General features: G+C 36.9%; 1 protein-coding gene across 2 annotated transcripts in view; it reads left to right on the forward strand.

Moving 5' to 3' along the window:
• Nucleotides 1-11901: 11901 nt before the first annotated feature.
• LOC145692747 (3-oxoacyl-[acyl-carrier-protein] reductase FabG-like) overlaps nt 11902-23057 on the forward strand; it is a 37653-nt gene continuing 26497 nt past the window's right edge. Inside the window, exons 1-2 of one of the 2 annotated variants that reach the window (XM_081768184.1) lie at nt 11902-12030; nt 19012-19070. In XM_081768184.1, the coding sequence (XP_081624310.1) occupies nt 19034-19070 (37 nt within the window). In that variant the 5' untranslated portion in view covers nt 11902-12030; nt 19012-19033. Of the gene's footprint in view, nt 12075-19011; nt 19071-23057 lie in introns of both variants that reach the window. The other variant, XM_081768182.1, reaches the window with a different exon arrangement.

Here is a 23057-nt window from a genome sequence, read left to right on the forward strand (position 1 = left end):
AAAATTTAAGGGGCGGCCAAGGTACGTACCTCTCCTAAAATTGAAAGGGATGCACCAATGTACCTATGTCTTATGATAGGAAATGAACACCTATACATTACAATATAACCATATAAGGTAATAGGACATCATCCAAGAGGATACATTGGGCCAAAAGACCAAACACGTGGTTGTACTAAAATTTGGCAATTTTGTACCCCTAAAAAGGGAACGATGTGGACCACCCAAATTTATAGTGATCCATATTAGGGTCCTATACTGTAATACCAAGTGTTTAAATTGAACAATTTCCAAAATTAAAGGGGTGGGCGAAGGTACCTCTCCCAAAAATTTAAAGGCGTGCAAAAATGTACCTATGTCTTATGATAGGAAATGGACCCCTATACATGGCCATATAACCATATAAGGTAATAGGACCTCATCCAAGGGAATAAATTAAATCAAAAAACAAACACGTGGTTGTACCTAAATTTGGCAATTTCGTACCCATGAAAGGGAACGAGATGGACCATCCAAATTTATCATGATACATAATGAGGTCCTGTACTAAAAGGGAACAAGGTGAACTACCCAAATTTATCATAATACATGTTAGGGTCCAGTACTATAATACCAAATATATAAAATGAGCAATTTCCAAAATTTAAGGGGTGGGCCAAAGTACCCCTCCCAAATTTTTAAAGGAGTGCACAAATGTACCTATGTCTTATGATAGGTAATGGACCCCTATACATAACCATATAACCATATAAGGTAATAGAACCTCATCCAAGAGGATAAATTGGGCCAAAAGACCAAACACGTGGTATAACGTATTGCTTACGTTTATATTTTGGCAATTTTGTGCCCCTGGAAGGAAACGAGGTGGACCGCCCAAATTTATCATGATACATATTAGGGTCCTGTACTATAATACCCAATGTTTAAATTGGTCAATTTCCAAAATTTAAGGGGTGGGCCAAGGTACCCCTCCCAAATTTTTCAAGGGGTGCATTAATATACCCATATGTTATGAAAAGTAATGGACCCCTGTATACGTCCATATAACTATATAGGGTAATAATACCTCATCAAAGGGGATAAATTAGGTCAAAAAACCCCGAAATTTAAATTTTTGGCAATTTTTTACCCATGAAAGGGAACGACATAGACACCCAATACTGATAGAGGTACATACTATGGTCCTAGGCTACCACACCAAATTTTTAGATTTGGCAATTTCCAAAATTGAAGGGGTGGGCCAAGGTACCCCTCCCAAATTTTTCAAGGGGTGCATTAATATACCCATGTCTTATGATAGGTAATGGACCCCTATACATGACCATATAACTATATAGGATAATAACACCTCATCAAAGGGGATAAATTAGGTCAAAACCAAACACGTGGTACTACGTATTGCTTACGTTTATATTTTGGCAATTTGGTACCCCTAAAAGGGAACGAGGTGGACCATCCAAATTTATCATAATACATATTAGGGTCCTATACTATAATACCAAATGTTTAAATTGGACAATTTCCAAAATTTAAGGGGTGGGCCAAGGTACCCCTCCCAAATTTTTCAAGGGGTACATTAATATACCCATGTCTTATGAAAGGGAATGGACCCCTGTATACGTCCATATAACCATATAGGGTAATAACACCTCATTCAAGAGGATAAATTAGGTCAAAAACCCCCGAAATTTGAATTTTTGGCAATTTTTTACCCATGAAAGGGAACGACATAGACACCCAATACTAATAGAAGTACATACTATGGTCCTAGGCTATCATACCAAATTTTTAGATTTGGCAATTTCCAAAATTTAAGGGGGGTGGTCCTATGTACCCCTGCCAAAATTTAGGGGGTGGGCCATGGTACCCCTGCCAAAATTTAGAGGGGGTGGTCCTAGGTACCCCTCGGTCATTGACCCCGGGCCAAGGTCATTGACCTTTGACCTATGACGTCACAAAAATTTTTGCTGACTCGGCTGGACATACGGGGGGGCCTACTACTGCGTATTTAAAATCTTTTTTTGGAGGGGAAGGCTTGAGAACCAGTAAGAAGGATTTATATTGTACGTATAATGTGAAAAAATACTAATGAAATTATTACGGAGAAGGGGGGCTTGAGCCCGATAGCCTCCTAAATGCGCCACTAATCAGAACATATTTGTTATAATTATTAGTGCATAAATGTAAATTACCTTTCATAATATTACTAAATACTTATGTTCATTGTATTGTTCACCTAGAACAATATCATGGTGATGGAGCAAACTTTTCAGTGGTGTATCTCAGTTACATGAGTTACAAGTTATCCACCTACAAAATAACTTCATTTCTTAGCTAACAGGTTTTACCCGTAAATTATGCAAAAAAGTGGCACTTCATTCTTGTTCTGCACTTCTATTTAATTAAATTATATGGTGAGTGTGAACTGTGAAGACCTGTTTTCGATGCAAGTGTTATCGGGTCCAAATGATGTAGACCCTCAGAAATATTGTAATATTTATTTATTTATTTTGTATGTTACTGTTACTCACACGCATGAAATGCCATGATTTGTTCTTTCATCTTCCCAGGTGTTTCTTTTAAAGTTTTATTTTTTAAAGTTATATTTCTTATTTTGGAAAGCAAAATATTGATGATATTGCTTTTAGTTTTGCGTTTCCTCTGTTGTGTCTCCTTTTTTTCGCCGCTCAAGAATCAAGATTTGGGATCAAAAATGGTTGAAATAGAAAAATAGGGAAAGTGCACCCGTTTGAAAAGAAGGCTTGTTATCAATTACAAGTAAAACGATGTGTAGGTAGATAAAGTTGTTTCATTTTTTATAGCAGCCACTCTTCCCTCCCGCAACCCTTTCTTCATATGATCAGCATGTCAACCAACATAACTTCGAAGATATGCATTCTTCATATTTTTAGATGAACGATTTTATCTCATTTCGTAACTTGTTTCCCTCCCTTACCAACTTTTTGAAGATCAGTGAGGAACAATGGTGTGAATGGATCAGGTATCTGCATCTCCACGAACAGGAAAAGAAACACCCTGCTTATATTCTTTCCAGTGCTGTCATATTTCCTTATAAAAAGTAATATTAATGAACTATAAGAGCTAGTTTAAAAATAAAAAGGTGAACATGTAGTATTGGGGTAGGTTAAGATATGGAGAAATTTTGAACTGCGTAAGACAAATAGTTTTCATAATATTTTAGAAAGAAGTTCACCATGTTATTATATAAGGACTGATTATCTCAGCTGAAAACGTTAGACACGGCCTTAAAATCACAGTTCAAGATGCTTTCCTCACTTTACCGAACCAAAATGATTCTTTAAACGTCATTCAAGGTGTTCAAAATCTGCTTATCTTATTGAAATCTGAACTGAACCAAAATAGATAATTCATTATTTGTTTTCGGAAGTTGCATTGTTAGCTTATTAACTTCCTTACCTTACTGTTCCTATGACATCAGTAACACCAGAAAGATTACTTTCGGCTCTATGAAGAATGAAATCTTATCTTCGGAGTGCCATAACCCAGCATAGATTAACTACTTGATGATTCTTCATTCCCACAAAGATTTTCTCGAAGAAGTTTTGAAATAACCCAGTACCATTGCCAAGGAGCTCATATTAGTAAAGAAGAAATCGTGTTATGAGAATTTCAGTGCAGACAAGTAAGTACGATGACTGGCGAATTAATATTTTTCATCTTGAATACATAGATGTTCATTTTACTCCTACCTCACTCACCCTCGCCCTAGCAGTGATAATTGGTCCTCACCCTCGCAAAGGGAATTGTCCATTGCCCTCGCTCGCTCTCGGCCTCGTGTTGGGAATTTCTTCTCGCCCTCACGCACCCACGCCTTCGCGAAGGATGTTGTCCACCTTTGTCGCTCGCTCTCGCTCTCATATCATTGAGGACGAGATTATTTGAGGATGAGGAGCCTCGCGAGGCTCAGATCCTGAATTTTCCATCCTATTTATTGAATTATTTCCTTACGATACGTCGTAAACAAAGAAAACTAAACATGCTATAGTATAACTTACTCCAGATGACCTAAAATGTAACAAATCATTGACTACTCCAGGCTTAATATTACCATGAATATGTTGAGATAAAATTTGAATAGAGTTTCCTTTACACCTTTCAGTGCAAACTAGTGTTGATCATGAGGCGAGACGAGACGAGAAATAAGGTTTATCACGTCGTCTCGTAAATTTTGTAGAAGTCTCGTCTCGTTTCAATTCTCGGAAACTTCTTTACTGTCTCGATTCTCGACAACTCACTTCTTGTCTCGTTCTGTGAATTCACGTACAAAATGTATTTCCTTATCTAGAAGCTATCAGAATCCTTCTGACAGTGAGTCACAAAAGGTGTAAGAAGGGTATAATCTAACAACATTTAAACCATATTTATTATTGGAATATATTGTGTAATGGTTTGAGTATCTTTAAACGTTCATAAATGCTCTTCGTTGTGATCGTACAATCACTTATCCATTTATAAGTTCTACATACACATCATTTAGCACTAAAATAATAACTAACTAACTAACTAACTCTGTGGCCTATGGAACCCGGAGGTTCAGTGCCGCGTTCACAAAAGCTCTCCACTGACTTCTATCCTTAGCTAATTGGATCCAGTTTCTACTTTGTATTCCTATCTCTGCGAGATCCATCTTAATATTATCCTCCCATCTGCGCCTAGGTCTTCCTAATGGTCGTTTTCCTATGGGTCTACCAGTCAAGACTTTGAAAGCGTTTCTACTTTCTTCCATTCTAGCTACATGACCTGCCCACCTAAGCCTCCTAGACTTGACGACCCTAACAATGTTGGGTAAACCGTATAAACTATGTAGTTCCTCGTTATGAAGCTTGCGCCATTCCCCATTCTCGTTCCTCTTGGGTCCGAATATTCTTCTCAGGATCCTGTTCTCAAATACTTTCAGTCTATGTTCTTCCCTCAGAGTAAGCGACCATGTTTCGCAACCATACAGAACAACAGGCATGATTATCGTTTTATATATTTTAAGCTTCAAATTCCTCGACAGAATTCGCGACGACAAGAGATTTTGAACCGAATAGTAACACGAATTCCCTGCTTTTAGTCGACATTTAATTTCTTCGTGAATATGATTTTCGTCTGTTAATATTGATCCTAAATATTTGAAAGTATCCACTTTATCAAAAGTATTATTTAATATTTTAACGCATCCACAATTTGCCGTATTACGGTCCCGACGCACTTCCATGTATTTAGTTTTCTCTGCATTTACTTGTAAACCCATGTCCCTGCAAGCGTTTAATAAGATCTCTGCATTTCTTTCTACTGTTCTCCTATCATCCCCTATTAAATTTACATCATCAGCATATGCCATAACCTGGTGAATGCCGTTCAACTCTAGGCCCTGGTTGCTATCTTTGATTTTCCTTATGGCGTATTCCAGCACAAAGTTAAATAATAATGGCGACAACGCATCTCCTTGTTTCAGGCCATTTTCGACGTGGAAGCTCGTGGACAAAAATTTTCCTACCCGGACTTTACTTTGGGATTCACTTAAACATATCTTAATTAATCTAATTAGCTTTCTCGGTATTCCAAGCTCTGTAAGAACGTTGTATAATGTTTCTCTCCTAACCGAGTCGTAAGCCTTTCTAAAATCAATAAATAGTTGATGTACCGGGGTATTGTATTCCCACTTCTTTTCGAGTATTTGGCGAATGGTAAATATTTGGTCGATAGTTGATCGATTTCGTCTAAATCCGCATTGATAATCTCCAATAATTTCATCTGCGTATGGGGTCAATCTTGCTAACAGAATATTTGAAAGGATTTTATAGGATGTTGACAGAAGAGAAATGCCTCGATAATTATTACAGTCAGTTTTGTCGCCTTTCTTGTGAATTGGAACAATGATTGACTCTTTCCACTCTTGTGGCAATTCTTCCTTGTTCCAGATAAGGAGAATGAGTTTGTGTATCTTGTTCCACAATTTTTCGCCTCCAGCTAAAATTAACTCAGCCGGAATTTCATCTACACCCGGAGATTTGTGTTTCTTTAATTTCTTTATAGCGGCTTCCACTTCTATTCGATTGGGTTCTGGAATATACGGTTCTGCGGTGTGTATCTCCTTTTCTCCACGCACATTAGTTTTTGGCTGCGTGTTCAGCAAATCGTCAAAGAAATCTTTCCATCTATTTAAGAGGCTATCCGTATCAGTGAGAACTGTTCCGTCAGATTTCTTTAATATATAAGCGCGAGGTTGATAGCCTTTCTTAAATTCGCTGATCCCCTTATACATGTCTCGAATATTTTTATTTTTACTATTATCTTCAAGTTCCTTAATTTTAGCTTTCAAAAAATCCCGTTTCTTTGTTCTAAAAGTTTTGGAAGTTTCCCGCCTGATATCTGCGAAATTTTGTGTAGTTGTTTCATTCGGATTTTGTAGCCACCGTAATTTTGCCTGTTTTCTCTTCTCTACTAGTTTAATGCATTCTTGGTCGAACCATGGTTTGTTCCTACGTATTTCCGCGTGTCCCAATTTTTCTATTGCTGAACTTTTAATGCTATCTCTAATTTCAATCCAAGTATCCTCAACACTAGTGCACTCCGAGTCTTCTAAAACCGAGAATCTATTCGAAACTTCAATCTGGTATTCCTCTCTTACCTTGCTCTCTTCTAATTTCTTTAAATTAAATCTCTCCGTTTTCGGACATTGAGGATTACATTTATTCAACGATAATCTCTCCCGTATTATCGCTGCTACCAGGTAGTGATCAGTGTCACAATCAGCCCCTCTAAACGACCGGACGTCAATTATGCTAGATTGTCTTCTTCTATCTACTAAAACGTGATCAATTTGATTATGTGTTTTTCCGTCTGGTGATGTCCAAGTGTATTTATGAACGTCGCGATGTGGGAATTTTGTACTCTTCACGATTAGGTTTTTGGATGTTGCAAAGTTCACGAGTCTAACACCGTTGTCATTACTTTCCTTGTGCAAACTTTCGTTCCCTATAATCGGTTTGAAAATATCCTCTCGTCCTACCTTCGCATTGAAATCCCCTAATAGAATCTTCATGTGGTATCGCGGGAGTTGGTCAAATATCCGTTCAACTTCTTCGTAAAAACTATCTTTTATATCGTCACCCTTATCTTCAGTTGGAGCATGTACATTTAAAACAATAATATCACACCACCGTCCCTTAAGAGTAATAAAAGAAAGTCTGTCAGTAACAAATTCAACCCGTTTAATTGCTGGTAATATTCGTTTGTGAACGAAAAACCCTGTTCCTAACTGGTGATTTTTATTTCCTTCCCCGTAAAAGAACGTAAAATTTCCGGAATTCTCAGATCCATTTCCTTCCCACCTAACTTCCTGAACTCCTACTAAGTCCATCCTGTATTTCTCTAACTCACTAGTTACAGATTTTAACGCGCCTGCCCTATAAAGACTTCTAATATTCCATGTTCCAAATCTCATGTCCATTTTCTTTTGCTGATGTCGTGCCAAGTTATCAGTCCTTGTCCGAGGCTTTTGTGAATGTTTCTGAACAAGTACCTTTTTTTACAGGATGAGGGTGTTAGCCTTACCCAAACCCCCAAGCTGGAGGACCACTCCTAGTCGTCTGTCCGCGACTGCTTATTCAGTATATTCGCAGCTAACCTCTATATCTAGAGGCCTTCTCCTCGATCCGCAGCCTGAGGACGCGCCATGCCGTGGTGACAGGAACCCACGTTACACGGGCACTAAAATAATGTGTGGGTGAACTAATGTGGCTGACAAGACCCGAAAAAATTATCGTCTTGTCTCGTAGTGCAAATTATAAGAGTGATAACGGTGATAAGGTTTAAACAGTGTTGTTTTCAACATATAGTTTCTTATAATTATTAACATATAAGGAGATATATATAAGATTTACGTAAAGGATTGAGTTAGTTATTTGCACGAAATTAGTTTGGTGAATTTCATTTATAATTCCAGCAACAACATCCTTTGTAATAGGTAGTATATATTTCTTATGTGCATAAAAGTTTGACCCATTTTTTTTTAAAGTTTGAATACAAATGTCACTTTTGTGTGCAGAAGTCAGTTTCTATTTTTACTACAGTGATGAGAAAGACATCTGTACTAAATTCAAAGAAATCTCTGTGTCAGCGAAGTGACGTTTGCCTCTCCTATTCGTGACAGCATTTTGCAGCAGCTTCAGATCGGAGGAATCTTTCACTGCCCTCCCAGAAGCCCGTTGTTAATCCAGTTCTGGATCCAATCTAGATTACCTGATGGCGTTATAGCTGCAGATAAAATCTTTTCTTCGGGTACCATAAATTGAAGGTTCGTTCTGACGACTTTTCCAAGAAATACATATTGGTTGGTGACTAACTAATGTTATGTACTGTCGAAAAAAAAATATTATTTAGTTCTTCGTGGATACAGTATAAGAACATGCATCCGACCGATCTATATTACTACTGCATAAGAACTAACTAAGAAATTATATTTAATGTATTTTAGCAGAACAATATGCCTTCAAACACATAATTAAAAGTAGAGGCTGTTCCTGAGGGAAGCCACATAGTTAAAAAATTAATGCTTTCTAGCTTCAAAGCAAGGAAAAAAATGTAATCTAATGGACTTAAAGGGTGCATGGCCGAATTGGGAACACTATTGCGAAACTCCAGGTTCCCAACTAACTTGCATATATATTGCATATATACTATATTGCCCCAAGACACACATACGCATATATATATATATATATATATATATATATATATATATATATATATATATATATATATATATATATATATATATATATATACATATTTGTAGATATAGGATCTGTATGTAAAGGAAAGAGACCTGGCCGCCCTCGTTTTTCTGAAGAAAATGTTGCACGAATTCAAACTGCTTTCCAACGTAGTCCTTCAAAATCAACTCGTCGTGCCAGGCAGGAGTTACAAGTGCCGATAACAACAATTTGCCGTGTTTTGAGACGTCGGTTGGTTATGAAGCCGTACAAGTTACAGCTGTTACAAGCTCTGCGTCCTGATGACAAGCGCAAACGTGTGGCATTTTGTAACGAGATTCTGGATGCTATTGACAATGACAACACTTTTGCACAACGCATCGTGTTCAATGATGAAGCGACTTTCCGTGTTAGTGGTCAGGTAAACAAACAAAATGTTCGAATTTGGGGCCTCCAGAACCCACATGTAGTCACTGAACATGTACGAGATTCGCCCAAAGTCAATGCTTTGTGCGATATCCCGATCATCTGTTTACGGCCCATTCTTCTTTAATGGAAACACGTTTAACAGTCAGCAGTATCTCGCTATGTTACAAAACTGTTTTTTTTCGAGCAGGGCCGTGTCGTGGGGGGGAGCGGTGCAACGGCCCCGGGCGCCGAAGTAAGGGGGCAAAAAAATCAGGAGAAAAAAGGAAAAAAGACAGGAAAAATTTGCTTGGAATATATGTATGGGACGCCGTCGTATACTCTCGCCCCGGGCACTGATTTTCCACGGCACAGCCATATTTCCGAGGCTGCACGAACACAACTTCATTTTTCAACAAGACGGGGCACCCCTTCACTGGAGTCGCCAAGTGCGTGAATATCTGAATGAAACTCTACCGAACTATTGGATTGGTCGTTAAGGAGCTGGCGACTTTGCATGTCTCAGCTGGCCTCCACGGTCACCGGATTTAACACCCGGTGACTTCTTCCTGTGGGGTTTCGTTAAAGACAGCGTTTATGTACCACCACTCTCACAGAACCTGGAAGAGTTGAAGAACCGGATCCGTACTGCCATAACATCAGTGATGCAGGACATGCTTTCCCGAGTATGGGAGGAATTCGAGTATCGATGTGATATTGTTCGTGTCGCTGATGGAGAACATATTGAACATCTGTAATTTGAACTTTGAACTGTAATTTGAATGTGAAAGGTTGGTAAATATGTGTGTAAAATTTAATTTTCCTATGTCTTAAAGTTTAATAAATGTATGCATTCGAAATACGTATATTCTTTTTGAAACAGGGTGTATTTTCAAAGGAACATAATGGAACCGCACAGCTTTCAAATATTTTCTATTATACCATGGACCAACAAACCATAAAACCTTCCTGGAGGATTTCTTGGTACTGGGAAACCTGTCATAACATAACGAATGAGGAAATCAACTAGAATAATTTGTATCACTTGTTTTCCATAGAAAAATAAAACGGAACATTGACACAAAGTCAAAGTCATACTCGTACTTGCATTAAAATATATTATTATGAACTCTTTGAAAAAACTATGTAAAAAACATATTTCCTCTGCTGCTATTTGATGGATCAAGATGAAATTTTCAGTTTAAGTTGAACATAAAATAGGACACAAAAATACATTTATTATTTACCTAGTTTGTAGTGTTGCCACGTAATAACTAAAAGAATCGCGAGAAGGGACGTTTTAAGGGAATTTTTCTTAAATATTCCTCAATTAGTTTTCCTTTGTACACAGAAATGTCACGTTCATTACGTAAACTGAAAGCCTACAATCTTACAAATCGATCGATGTATAACTTGTTCCACTGTTGCACTAACGATCTGATCTACGGTCTTTTAAAGAGATCCCATCGATGTCTGTAAATATACACGGGTGCTAAAGGGTTGAGGGCACCAGGACCCAGGTGTTGCACTTATATGTTGACCAACAACTACATTTTTTTTATTCTAAGGACCCTAAGAAACACTTCTAATATAGTGGCAAAAGTTCTCAAAGGGGGGAGTTATCGGTCCCTTGGCCCTTGGTCTATTAGTGATCAATAAATGAAATATAGTTTTATCATAGTGATAGTCTCTCTTTAGGGACACATGTCATTTTTGACAGGGGAGGCGCGTTCAGACGTTGGTGGTTGAGGGGAGCCTCAGCTGCAAAAAGTTTGAAAACCCCTGTTTTAAAGCATTGGCAGTTACTGGTAAATACAATGAAATGATCAATGCCAGCTTCAATTTTTCATTTTTAGCACAATGTACTTATTAAAACTATTAGTGAACGTACTAAGGATGCGCAGAATACAGGTGCTAATGCACTCTTGTCCACGATAGTACATTTCCATCACATGGACTTGTTCGAACAGAGGTACTTCACACTTAGGTCTATATCATAAGCAATTTTGAGGGAGTACGAGTATTTTCCAGAGTTGGCAACCCTAACTTTGGAATTGTGCACAAATTATGATAATGTAAGGCCTAAGGTAAATTTGAGTAATTTTCGTGCAGATTTCTCATCTCATCGTGTAGATATGCTAATTAATTTCTCAGCGTGCGCAAATTACCCCAAATTACAATATATTAGTTAAGACACCAAATAAAATATACCCTTTAACATAATTGACACAGGGGCGGATCCAGGGGGGTCAATCGCTCCCCCAGAAGAGGAAACTTTCTTATTTTATATATAAAAATAAAACCCATCCCAAAGTTTGGTGCCCTTAAAAGTAGCAGTATGACAACCCACCCCCTCCTCAGAAATCGGTCCTGGATTCTCCCCTACATAGTTTTATTCAAATCCATATCAAACTTCCTGTATTAAAGAAACGTGAGTACGTAAGAATGAGTGGAATACTCTCGTCCCTAATTAATGGTTCTAGTTTTCAACGTCTTAAATTGAGAAGATCGATAACAGTTACTGATGAGATATTAATGAGGTTATATAACAATATTACGTATATGGCGAGAGTTTCCAACTCCCAGTTTTTGATTAACGTCATCTTAGCCTACAATTGTATGTGCGTATAGTGTCAAATAAAATTTGACAGTGGTTTTAAACTGCAAATCTCCTCGATATTAACCCAGAGCTGAAACTGAACAAGAGAAAGACTTTGAATCACAAAGTTTTGATAGAATAATGCAGATTCACCAGGACCATAGACTTTCTAGTCCCAGTTAGCAACACTACCGTTGAAAGCACGCGGCGTTTTAAGTAAACAACAGGCGCATTTGTAGTGATCTGTGCATTTGTAGATAACATTACATTCGAACAAAATTGGTAAGGTCGGTGTATCCTTCCTCTGATAAGTAACAAAGATTAATGTAAGTAATTCATGCAAATTTGGTAGATTTAGATTGATGGACTTCTTTAGTGTAATATTTGAATTAGGCTAGGTTTAGCAGAAGGGAGCCAGACGCACGTAAAAAATACAAAATTTACAGGAGAAATGGATGATGCAAGTACTTAGACTTAATGTAACCTAAGCTAAACGGAACTAGCCTAAACTACCTAATATTAGTAGAAATGGTCCATGTTCCGTTAAGGGGGTCCAAAACTAACCTAACCTAACCTAACATAATATAACGTTATATTATGTAATCAAACGAAAATCAATGGAAAGAAGTGGAGAAATTGCAAATTTCGTGTGGAAGAAATTACTGGACCCCCTTAACGGAACATTGACCAATTTTGAGTGATAGTGAAAGTATTGTATATGTAAGTGTGCTCTTCCACTATCGTCGTTTATGCGTATACTCCTCGTCGTTGACGCGCCTGCTTTCTGCGGACGCACCCCCTCGCTACCGCTCCGGCCCACCTGCTGCGTTCCTTCCCTGACTCGATTAGGTAGCATTCGTGCTTTTTAGTGGCCACCTAGGACAAATTGGTTCATGTTTTATGTACTGTAGTTTTTATGCCATACGTCCACACTGTATTCAAATGGTGCTCCTCATTTAGTGCATGCTAAGCTACAGAAATACAGAGTTCTGACCTAACTTGAAAATGTAAGAGATGTGTCAAAATTTGATAAAACCGTTTGCTCGAGTAATGCCATCAATTGTCTTCCTGGAAATACTATGCTAGTGAATTCTACATGCACATTTTCTTGGCTCATGCTCGTAGACTGAGTAAAATATGCATAAATTCATGCCAAAGAAGCATTCTCGTGTCTACATTTCACTGTTACTAGGCATGCTTGCAGGGAGATGATCCGTACCCATGAGTGTGTGTCGGGTGGATAGAGCGGGGGTAAGCGACAAACATCGAAGGTTACTCCGCCAAAGACGCAAGGGAAACGTTATTCCCATTAAGTGTATGGGTAAATAATTATATAGGCCTACCATAAAAATGATAATTCCCATGTCTGTACGATGGAACATTTTTCGTGAGCCAGCGGAGAGAAGCCCTAGCGAGCGGGGTAGGCGACTAGCAAGGGTGAAGGCACAAGAGGTACAACATCTACATAGTAGGCCTACATATTCGAGCCAAAGTTTTACCTTGCGTTGTTTCCTTACGTACAATAGCATCAGAAAGAAATAGTACTTACTTCGTTTCTCTATTGATACATGACTTAAATATTTGGCGCCTAAATAAATAAAATTACTTAGACATTACTTTTTTTTCGGTGAAGTAAGAGATTTTATCTGTAATTTTTTAAAGTGTCTCTGTGTTCTTAGTAGCCCTGTGTAAGGAACTGAGCCAATTTCTGAAGGAAAGATAAGACACGTGCAACAAAATGAATGAGATAGAACAGTAGTGGGCTTAACATTAGAGGTGCCTCTCCAGTTCCAAACCTACAAAAAAGCACTTAAAACATTGAAAATCGTTAGGCCTGATTACGGTACGTTACCACTTAAAGCACGATTACCATGCTCCTGAAGCATCGAAACCTTCCGCGTCTTGCAAATAGTACCAACTTTTACAATAATTTCTCATATTAAAAACGTAACTTTACTTCCAAACTTACACACTTAAAGATCATAAGAATTCAAAATCACCATTTCTTACCTCCTGTCTCTTTAAAATTTTCCAACTTTTAGTGCGTGGGAGACCCGGGTTCGATTCCCGGCGGGAGCTCATGTAGTTTGGATCCTACGTTAAAGCTATAGGTCCATGTCTCATATGGCCTCACTGCTGAAAGGGACACAAAAAAACACCCAAACCAGTGGCGTAGTAGCTGCCCCCGCAACCCCCGCAGTGGGGGGGCCGAAATCTTGCGATGAATAAAGATTTAAAGAAGTAGAACTTCAACCTTACTTCTGTCAGCTTTACAACTAGGGCCCCTTCTCTATACTTTGCGAAGGGGGGGGGGGGGCGCAAAAGTGTGCTACGCCACTGACCCAAACGCAATCAGTCCAAATGTTTAGTACGTACAAACGGAGGGGAACCACTAAAGTTAACCCCAGTGGCGTGGCGTGGCTTCACCGGGTGTAAATCAGGGTTTGCCCAAGTGGGCCCAGCCCGAAAAAAACCCGGTGGGTTTTTCGGGTTGGACCCACCTGAAAAAACCCACTTTAAAACCCACCTGGGTTTTTGACCTATTTGTTAGTATATTATTGATACAACTAATGTGATCACATTGTAAGTGATTTTTATCAGATTTCAGACTTTCATGTATCGTGGGCGAATTAGAGGCTTTCACGTTAAGGTAAACAATAACATTCAACATAAGACCTTTATAAAATTCTGAATGCACTAAATGAATTTTAAAAAATAATAAAACTTAGCTTAGCTTCAGATAGTTATAGAACAAATTAATATGTGGATTATGCTTATAGCCTATTTGAAGTAAAATAAGCAATTTTGTATTTTAGAAAATATTTTCCGTGATCGTCGACTTGGCGACACCGAGGGACATTATCACTCATACGTTTGACGGGTTTAAGGTCATAGGTACCGGTATTAATAGTACATATATAAATACATTAGTAAAACTGTTAGCATTATTTCTTACCTTTGATGTAAAACACAAGGTTCTTCAACTAAAATTTGGTTTTCCAACAATAACAGTTTAGTTCAGTCATTTGTTGCTACTCTTCAAGTAAGCATTCTGTAGAATCAACACCAGCAATAGCGTAAAAATTCTTGTCAAATTTAAGAAGCTTAATGCTCGAGGTTTCGAAAACTATGTAACGCTTACTATTTCAAGTGCTGAGTTCAAATTTCCGTACTTGTGGAAGTTTTGATGTACACGTCGTGAAAGAAGTGCTCGGGAAATCCCCGAATTAAATGCAGAAGGATCGGAAATGAATACTTCAACAATAAAACTATTTATTTTACGCTTAAGCCTGCCATACGTCCCATAAATAACGGGAGTGTCCCGTTTTTGGAGTGTCCCGCGTCCCCGTAAATTTAGTCGGGACAAGGAAATGTCCCGTATTTTAACTCCGTTCCATTTCTGCTATCAATATCAGCTTATTTCAAAAGTGAAAAACAAAAAATTCTGACATTGGCTGGGAATCCCGTAATTAGTGAGTGAACAGTACGCTGTTGCATGTAACAGTTTCGAGGAAGTTATAACACCACCCTGTTCGACTTGATAGCGAGCGAAATTTGCAATTCTACTTTTTCCATTGCATTGATGGAAACTCGGATACTCTCCGGAACATTAAAAAAAAAAAAAATGGCTTTGAGTGTTTCTACATTTACATACACAGGGAATATGACTAACCTTTTCTTCAGCAACACATTAGATAAGTTAACAAGAATTATAATCTTTTTCAGAGGCTAGGGGCTCAGAATTGTGCTTTGGTCCAGGTCTTAGAAAAATGTAAATCTGATCCTGAAAATTACACACGACACAAGGAGAAAAATCAGCTTTTCATCACATTAAACTGACGAACGTAATTTTGGCAGATACAGCCATGTAAATAAATATCGCTAAACGCGCGAAAAATATTGAAAGTAGATTGTACCACTGATTTAAATAATTTGCATATTGTTTTCCTGTAAAGCATTTTTATAGCACATCGAAAGTTTTTAGGCATCTTTAGTCTATGCAATTAATTGCAGTGTACGAAGAGAGAAAAGCAGCTGTTTCTTAGTGAACTTTCGCCAATTATATTATTGAAAAAAAAATTAAATTAAATAAAATGAAATCTTTTGCTTTTAGTCTCACGGTTATGCCTGCTATGCTCAAGGTGACGGTGATTATGAGAATTGAATGAAATGACAGAATGAAGAAAGTGGGAGGAAACGTGAGAATCTCGAGAAAATCCACGCAAAGGTGTTTGTCCACTACAAAGCTCACTTGGCGCGAGCTAGGATAGAACTAGGAACCCCATGCACTAGAGGTGAACGCTCTACCACTGAGTCCCCGCGGCCAATTATACTTTTGTTCATAACCAGACTACAGTTCATTGCATTGTGTTGGAAAGTTGAGGAAGGGGGATCTGAGGTGTCCTGTATTCTCATGGAGAAAATATGGCAGGTTTATTTACGCTGGAAGCTGTTAATTTCATATAAGACATTTTAAAACATGCATTTATTTCATACAGCATGAATTGTATCTTTGTTTTAAATTAATAGACCCCTTTTGGTATTCATATTTGGCGAACGTCAGTGAGGCTTCTGGATGACTTGATCTACATTTGTTCGTTTGTCTGCCGAGCTCTTTCATGGCTATGCGGTTAGTGTACGCGTCTTCGGCGTGGGACCCGGGTTTGCTTCCCGGAGGAAGCTCATATGGTTTGGATTCCACGTTAATCAGTAGGTCCCGTCTCATATAGCCTCGCTGCTGAAAGGGACGTTAAACACAAAATCAACTCAACTCGTTTGTCTGCCTCTACCACACACACTACAGGGTACAACTTTCGGCCTTTTAAGTTAAAATTTTCAGAATACAAGCACGAGACACACTAAATTTCCTGTATAGATTTTGGCGGCATACCAACGTAAAATATCAAAATGGCGGCCAGTTTTGTTTTCAAAACAGCGAGTATCCACGCTACGAAGCGCAATTTTCAGTCTTTTAAGTTGAAGTTTTGACGGTGAAAGCACGAGATATGCTAAATTTGCTGTATAGATTTTCTCGGCGTTCGAATATAGAATTTTAAAATGGCGGCCATTTTTCTCAAAACAGCAGTAAGTAGAAAATTGTTGCAAGTTGTGACAATGACAATGTTGAAATATAAATCACATTTTAACACTTTTACCCCAAAGACATTGAAATATTTCGAAAAAACCCAATTAAACCCGAAAATACCCATATGGGCCCAAGTGGGTAGGGCTTTTTCAAAAAAGCCCGGGTTTTTTCAAACCCTAGTGTAAATGGTAAGGTAAGATTTTGTATCATTGTCGTCCTCGTTACCTAGCTCAAGCACAGTCGTTTTATGTTAATCATAAAGTGTAGGTCGACGTAATTGTTTGTAGTTTATAGCCCTATTCCATTTTTATATCAAACTATACCTATTGCTTACTGGATATGGCGTCTACCTACCAACTAAAGGGGGCGTGGTGGCTCAATCGTAGAGCGCTTATTTCTAGTAGGTGGGATCCTTGTTTCGATCCCCAGCCGTGTAAATTTGTTAGTGGACATGGTTTTTCTCAGCGTACTTCCGTTTCCTCCCACATTCTCATTCCACTGATTCTTTCATCATCAATGGTATGCCTTAATCATTCGTCTTTTTTAGCCTAAAAGCAGGAGCGTCATTTCAGATTTTGCTTGGGAGGGAGTAAGACCCCTTGATATAAGTAAAGTTTCGTGTTTTTCACTGATTTACTATTATTCTATTCATAAAATCTATATACATCTCAAATTCAGGGGTGCCCCCCTAAATGACGCCCCTGCCTAAAAGGTGTAATCGTAGGACATTACTAAAAGATATCATTTCAATTTCAAAGATTTCTACCCACCAACTTGACGCCCAGTGCAATCGGGACTTATACTCTCATGATAGCCTTGTCGAAATATCACTCAGGGTTTTACTGAAGCCCTGTCAAGTTAGTTCTTTGAAAAACCGTGGAGTAAAGGTAGCCGAAGCCTGTTGGTGGCCACGTCATTTCTTGTATGTTCAATGTTATAGAAGTGTATATAGCCTTACTATATCACCGCTCATGTGCTTAAACATTTGACAGCCTCAAGGCGTACCGTTCAAAAGGTTAAAGTTCTCCATAATCATTGTCATCGTAAATAAACACATCGCATAAATCATACTGTATTAGAATAAAGATGCCAGAATTGAATCTAGACCAAGGATCATTAGACAAAAATTGGAATTATATTATTGATCTTGGAAACGTCAAAAAGTTTGCTTAAACTGCGATCGAAACTTAAGAAGTACAAATTGCCCGTGCTTTTAAGTAACTTAATTCAATTTTCGTACATTTTTCATATAAAGGGCTGTAAATACTTTTTTTTTTTTTTTTTTTTTTCATTCCGTGTGCTGAAAAGTAAGAATTTTGCACTGAACATCGAAAAGCAGCACCCATTAAATAAACACCAGAAAATTTATATAGCCTAAAATTTGAAATGCGCAAATTTCCTTTCAGTAATTTTGTGATAATGGCAGGGAAAATTTAGAGTAGAAACTATCTACTATGATACTTAGTGGCGTTAATGAAGGATTACTATTTTTCTTAAGTAATTGTTAATACATTTTACAGATGGCATTTGGTATCTCCCCATATTCATTGATGGTTCCGAAGCCGGTACTATGACTTTTAGTGAGCCATTGTAAACGATCTCATTTATGCGTATACCCATAAAGGAACGCGCGCCTCTTCTCACTTTCTAGTGGCCACCTAGCACAATTTGATTCGTGGTTTATGCACTATAATTTTTATGCCATACGTCCACACTGTATTTATACTTATGACTACATAGTTACAAATAACGAACTGTAATCACTACCAAGGTTGGAGGGGAAAGTAAATAATACCCCATTTTTTCGTATAAAGGCCAGGGAATATATTATAATAATGTATAAAAACTGTTTTAAGAATTTTGCAGTGAACATTGAAACGCGGTATCCATTAACTACGCGGAAGAAGATAAACAAGGCAAGCATGTAACTACTACAACTCGATCTATCGATCCCTCCGAAGATGCTTGAAGTATATACAAAGTGATATACAAGGGAATAAAGAAGCGCAAATTAAAGCAACGTATGTAGAAATATATATTTTTTAAAAGAAACTATCGCTGTATCAATGAATGGGTAAAATTCTGAGAATAAAAAGTAATGAATGTTATATAAATCCTGAAAAATGAACAAGGTATGGTGTTTTACATTTAACATTTTTCTCGTTGTTTATTTTCAGAAATCTACAAGAGCCAGAAACAATGTCAAGTTTGAAGGATAAAGTTGTAATAATCACAGGTAACATTAATTGCTTTCAAGTATTTATAAATTGTTGACTATTAAAGCTTTTATTGATATTTTTAATGCTGATAAATATAACGAAACTAGTTTTCAGACATTGCAAAACCACGCTCATTAATTCTATCATTCTACTTAAAGATTTGTGTAATTCCTGAATTTTTAGAGTTTCAAGCTTTCGACTCTCCCCTGGAGTCTTGGTCACGGAGGTTAAAAACAGGAAGAAAAAGAGTAGAAACATCAAGGAATAAAAATGGAACAGACTTACCAAGGGAAGAGCTGAGTTGTAGAGAAACATGTTGTGGGGTATGTCAGTAATCTCCAGATGAGGTTAATGCAAACTAAAATATGGCGGATTCAATTTGTCCGTGTTTCTTGTTCCTTGTTGGAAGGTTGCCAACTCGTGTTATTATTTTTATTGTCATGCTAATGCTTTTTTTTAAAGAAAATAATCGCCGCCTCCCATTTGTCACGCAACCATTCCTTGTCTAAATTTAATTTCGACTTCTTTAAATGAATAAATAAATTTTCAGAAAGCAGTTTCTCTACTTCATTTCCAGTTCCAAATAAACTTTTTGAATCTTCTACCCTCTGTTGCGTTTCTTTTTAATGTTTCGATAAACCAGATACCAGATTTTCCGCTTTCGACTCCTTTACTCGGACTTCTAAATTTCTTTTCGTTTTGCCTATATAAATATCTTGGCAACTGCATTTTATTGCGAAAATCTCCGATTTTTAATTGGGATCTGTGTGTTAACTCTTAAAATTGGGTGGTGCTCTTTTCCAAATTTGTCAGAGTTTTTTTTTATCTTTTTTTTTTTTTTTTTTCATATTCTTGTTCAGGAAATTTCTCAAACTTCTTATGGACGCGTATATGAATATGACAGGGGATTTTAACATTCGTAAGTATCCAAGTAACAAGAACACGTTTAGATAGAAAGAGGTAATTAATATTTAATTATGAATTAATGTTTATTATTTGTTTGTTTCCATTTGAGTATTGGGCACAGTCTAGTCGAATGTCCTGAATACTCAGAACTCAAAGAGCGTCACAGACTGCGGCTTACGCTTGATTATGCGTTGCACAATGACATTGATATTGTTTGGCGTGTGCTTGCTTTTATGGACGTTTGTAATATTACTCACCCTGTCAGAGCTTTTTTTTTTTTTTTTTTTAGTTCTTTGCTCTTTTTATTTAATGTTGCTGCACTTTTATCTTTTATTCTGATGTTTTATTGTTTTTTTTTAAAAAATTATTATTTATTATTTTTTATCTCTTACGTTTTTATTTCTATTTTGCGGCAGTCTTCGGTTTCGTATATTTTGATATGTTCGTTTTCTTTTATATTTTATTGACGGCAATCTGTATTTGAGCAGTCATGTTGTTCCTGACGGGGACAAATAACCTCGATGCTTACGTCTCCATTAAACTCAATCAATCAGTCTCTTTTTCCATTGTTGACACCATGTGTTCTTGTATGTTAATTTCAAAAACCTTTCCATTGTTGATTATCTACAGTTTTCAAAAATTATCACTTAGCCGCCAGCGCAAGAAATGTGTGACTATTTCGTTGTTGTGACAGCATCTGTGGGCTTTCTCGGGTACTCCTGTTTTCATCAATTCCATTATCATTCACTTGCCTTAATCATCCATCTTCCTTAGCCTACAGGACATTAATCATGGTACGTTAAACTGAAAGATTTCATTTCATTTTCGTTGTTGTAACTAAATTGTATTATTATTCATTAGGGTGGGTCAAGTTTTGTTTTTTATTTATTTATTTATTTATTTATTTTTTTTTTTAATTTTTTTTTCGAATTTCGTTTGAGCAAGTTGCGGAAAAATTGTCATTGGGTTACAGTACTATGCATGCAAAATTCCAGATTTTTTTGGTCAACTCATTTCCCTACCTCAAGAAGATCAAAGTTTTCACCAGCTGAGGGTAGCCAACAAGCACGTCATGGCCCGATTTTTGCGTGTTTGTAATGTATATCAATATATCGAGAAAACACATTTTTTAAGGTAAAGTTTGTAGGTTTTAATGTTTGTAATGTAAAACATTGTATATCTTTTCTTACTCATTTGTACGTTGCAAAGTAACGAAGACTCTTAAAATATCATGTTTGATAATGTCACTTCGTGTACATTTTTCTTGTTTTGTCATACGTCATTGTAAGCAGTCTTGCTTTATTAAAGATATATCGTTTCTCTAAGTTGATAAAAGGAAAATAGTTTAGTGAGTTTTTTTTCAGATGGTTTGTGCAGCTCTTAGCTGATTTGAGGTACACCCTAAAATACTCGGAAAATCACTCAAAACTTACCACGAGAAGGTGGTTGCAACTCGAGTTCCTCCCACCTACATTAACCCGTTATTATTTATTCTTTTGTTAGCAGGTTTGTTCGTCTTCACATGACATAATCATGCTTCGTTTCATATATTGGCATATACTGATGAGAGGTCCGAGTTCCGGCCCAATCATTCATTTTCTCTCCAGGGGCGGATCCAGGACGGGCTTCTGGGGGGGGGGCTGTAATACTGCTACTTAGAGCTACTTTTAAGAGCTCCAAACTCTGGGATGGGTTTAATTTATATATAAAATAAAACTTTTCCTCTTGTGGGGAGGGGGGGGGAATTGCCCCGCTCGTCCCCTGGATCCGCCATTGTTTTGTTTCTCTTTCTGTATTGTAGAATTCGCACTTACAGAAGTTTTGGTGCAAAAAAAAAAAAAAAAAAAAATCCCTTCTTCTTTCATTAATATACATAAAATTAAAACCGTCGAAAGTAGGATGAGCAGATTCTGGCGAGCGAAAAGTAGGACAATAATATAATAGTATATGGTAGTTTAGTGCATGTCCTTATTTCATTTAACGTTAACTTTAAGTTAATAATTTATTTTTGTTAGAAAGAAAAGCACTGAATAAATAAAAGTATTGAAGGAATTAAACACAACACCAAATGCTTTGATGAATGACAAAATGGTTAATTTTTTATGAACGTACAGTGAAACTTCGTATAGGGCTAAAGATTTTTTTTAAATCGATTTTTGGAGCGTTGGATTATTTTAAGGAACGAGGGTAAATTTAGACCGGCATGAGGGAACTTTTACGTAACTTGGTTAGCATCACTGTCGTAACTTGAAGTAGCAATCTGTCCTATTTCACCAATATCTCAACAACCCCGCTTCAGTCAAAAAAAAAAAAAAAAAAAAAAAAAAAAAAAAAAAAAAAAAAAATTGCAAAACAATGATTTGTTAATTGTTCTCCTTTCCTAATCTTTAGAGGAGTGTTATAAAACACAGCAGTTCATCATTCACGAAAAGAGTACATTCGATTCAAAATTTTGTGAATAAAGAATGAAACATTAAAATAAATTGCAAATAAGTTACTGTAACTCAGGAAATTTTAAAAAAGAAGGACATTTCACGATTTTCTAGGCCTCTTCGCAACACGCAAAACAACTCTTTAATAAACAGTACTGTACTGCGAAAATCAGTACGTCTGGTCACCCTAGTTGAAAGGAGTTCTCAATACGTGGATACTGGATTGTCCATGCACAGCAGCTAGGCTGTGTTACAATCCATGTAGTCTGAGTGGAGAGCATCTACTTCAGAAGTGAAAGAGTGTGTGGCTGTTCTGGGAAGCGCACTGGTTTACGCATCGCTCTGGTGTACCGGATATCCCGGATTCGAGTCGCGGTCCAATCATTAACTTTTTACTCTTTGTGTGTTATTGAATTCGTGCCTACGGAGGATCTGGTGTGTAAAAATTTCGGTTATTTCTTCATTTTATTAATATATATATATATATATATATATATATATATATATATATATATATATATATATATATATATATATATATATATATATATATATATATATATATATATATATATATATATATATATATATATATATATATATATATATAATATAATATAATATATATATATATATATATATATATATATATATATATATATATAT

Source organism: Thermobia domestica, chromosome 8 (assembly GCF_964235325.1).
Source record: "Thermobia domestica chromosome 8, izTheDome1.hap1.1, whole genome shotgun sequence".
Lineage (NCBI taxonomy): Eukaryota > Metazoa > Arthropoda > Insecta > Zygentoma > Lepismatidae > Thermobia > Thermobia domestica.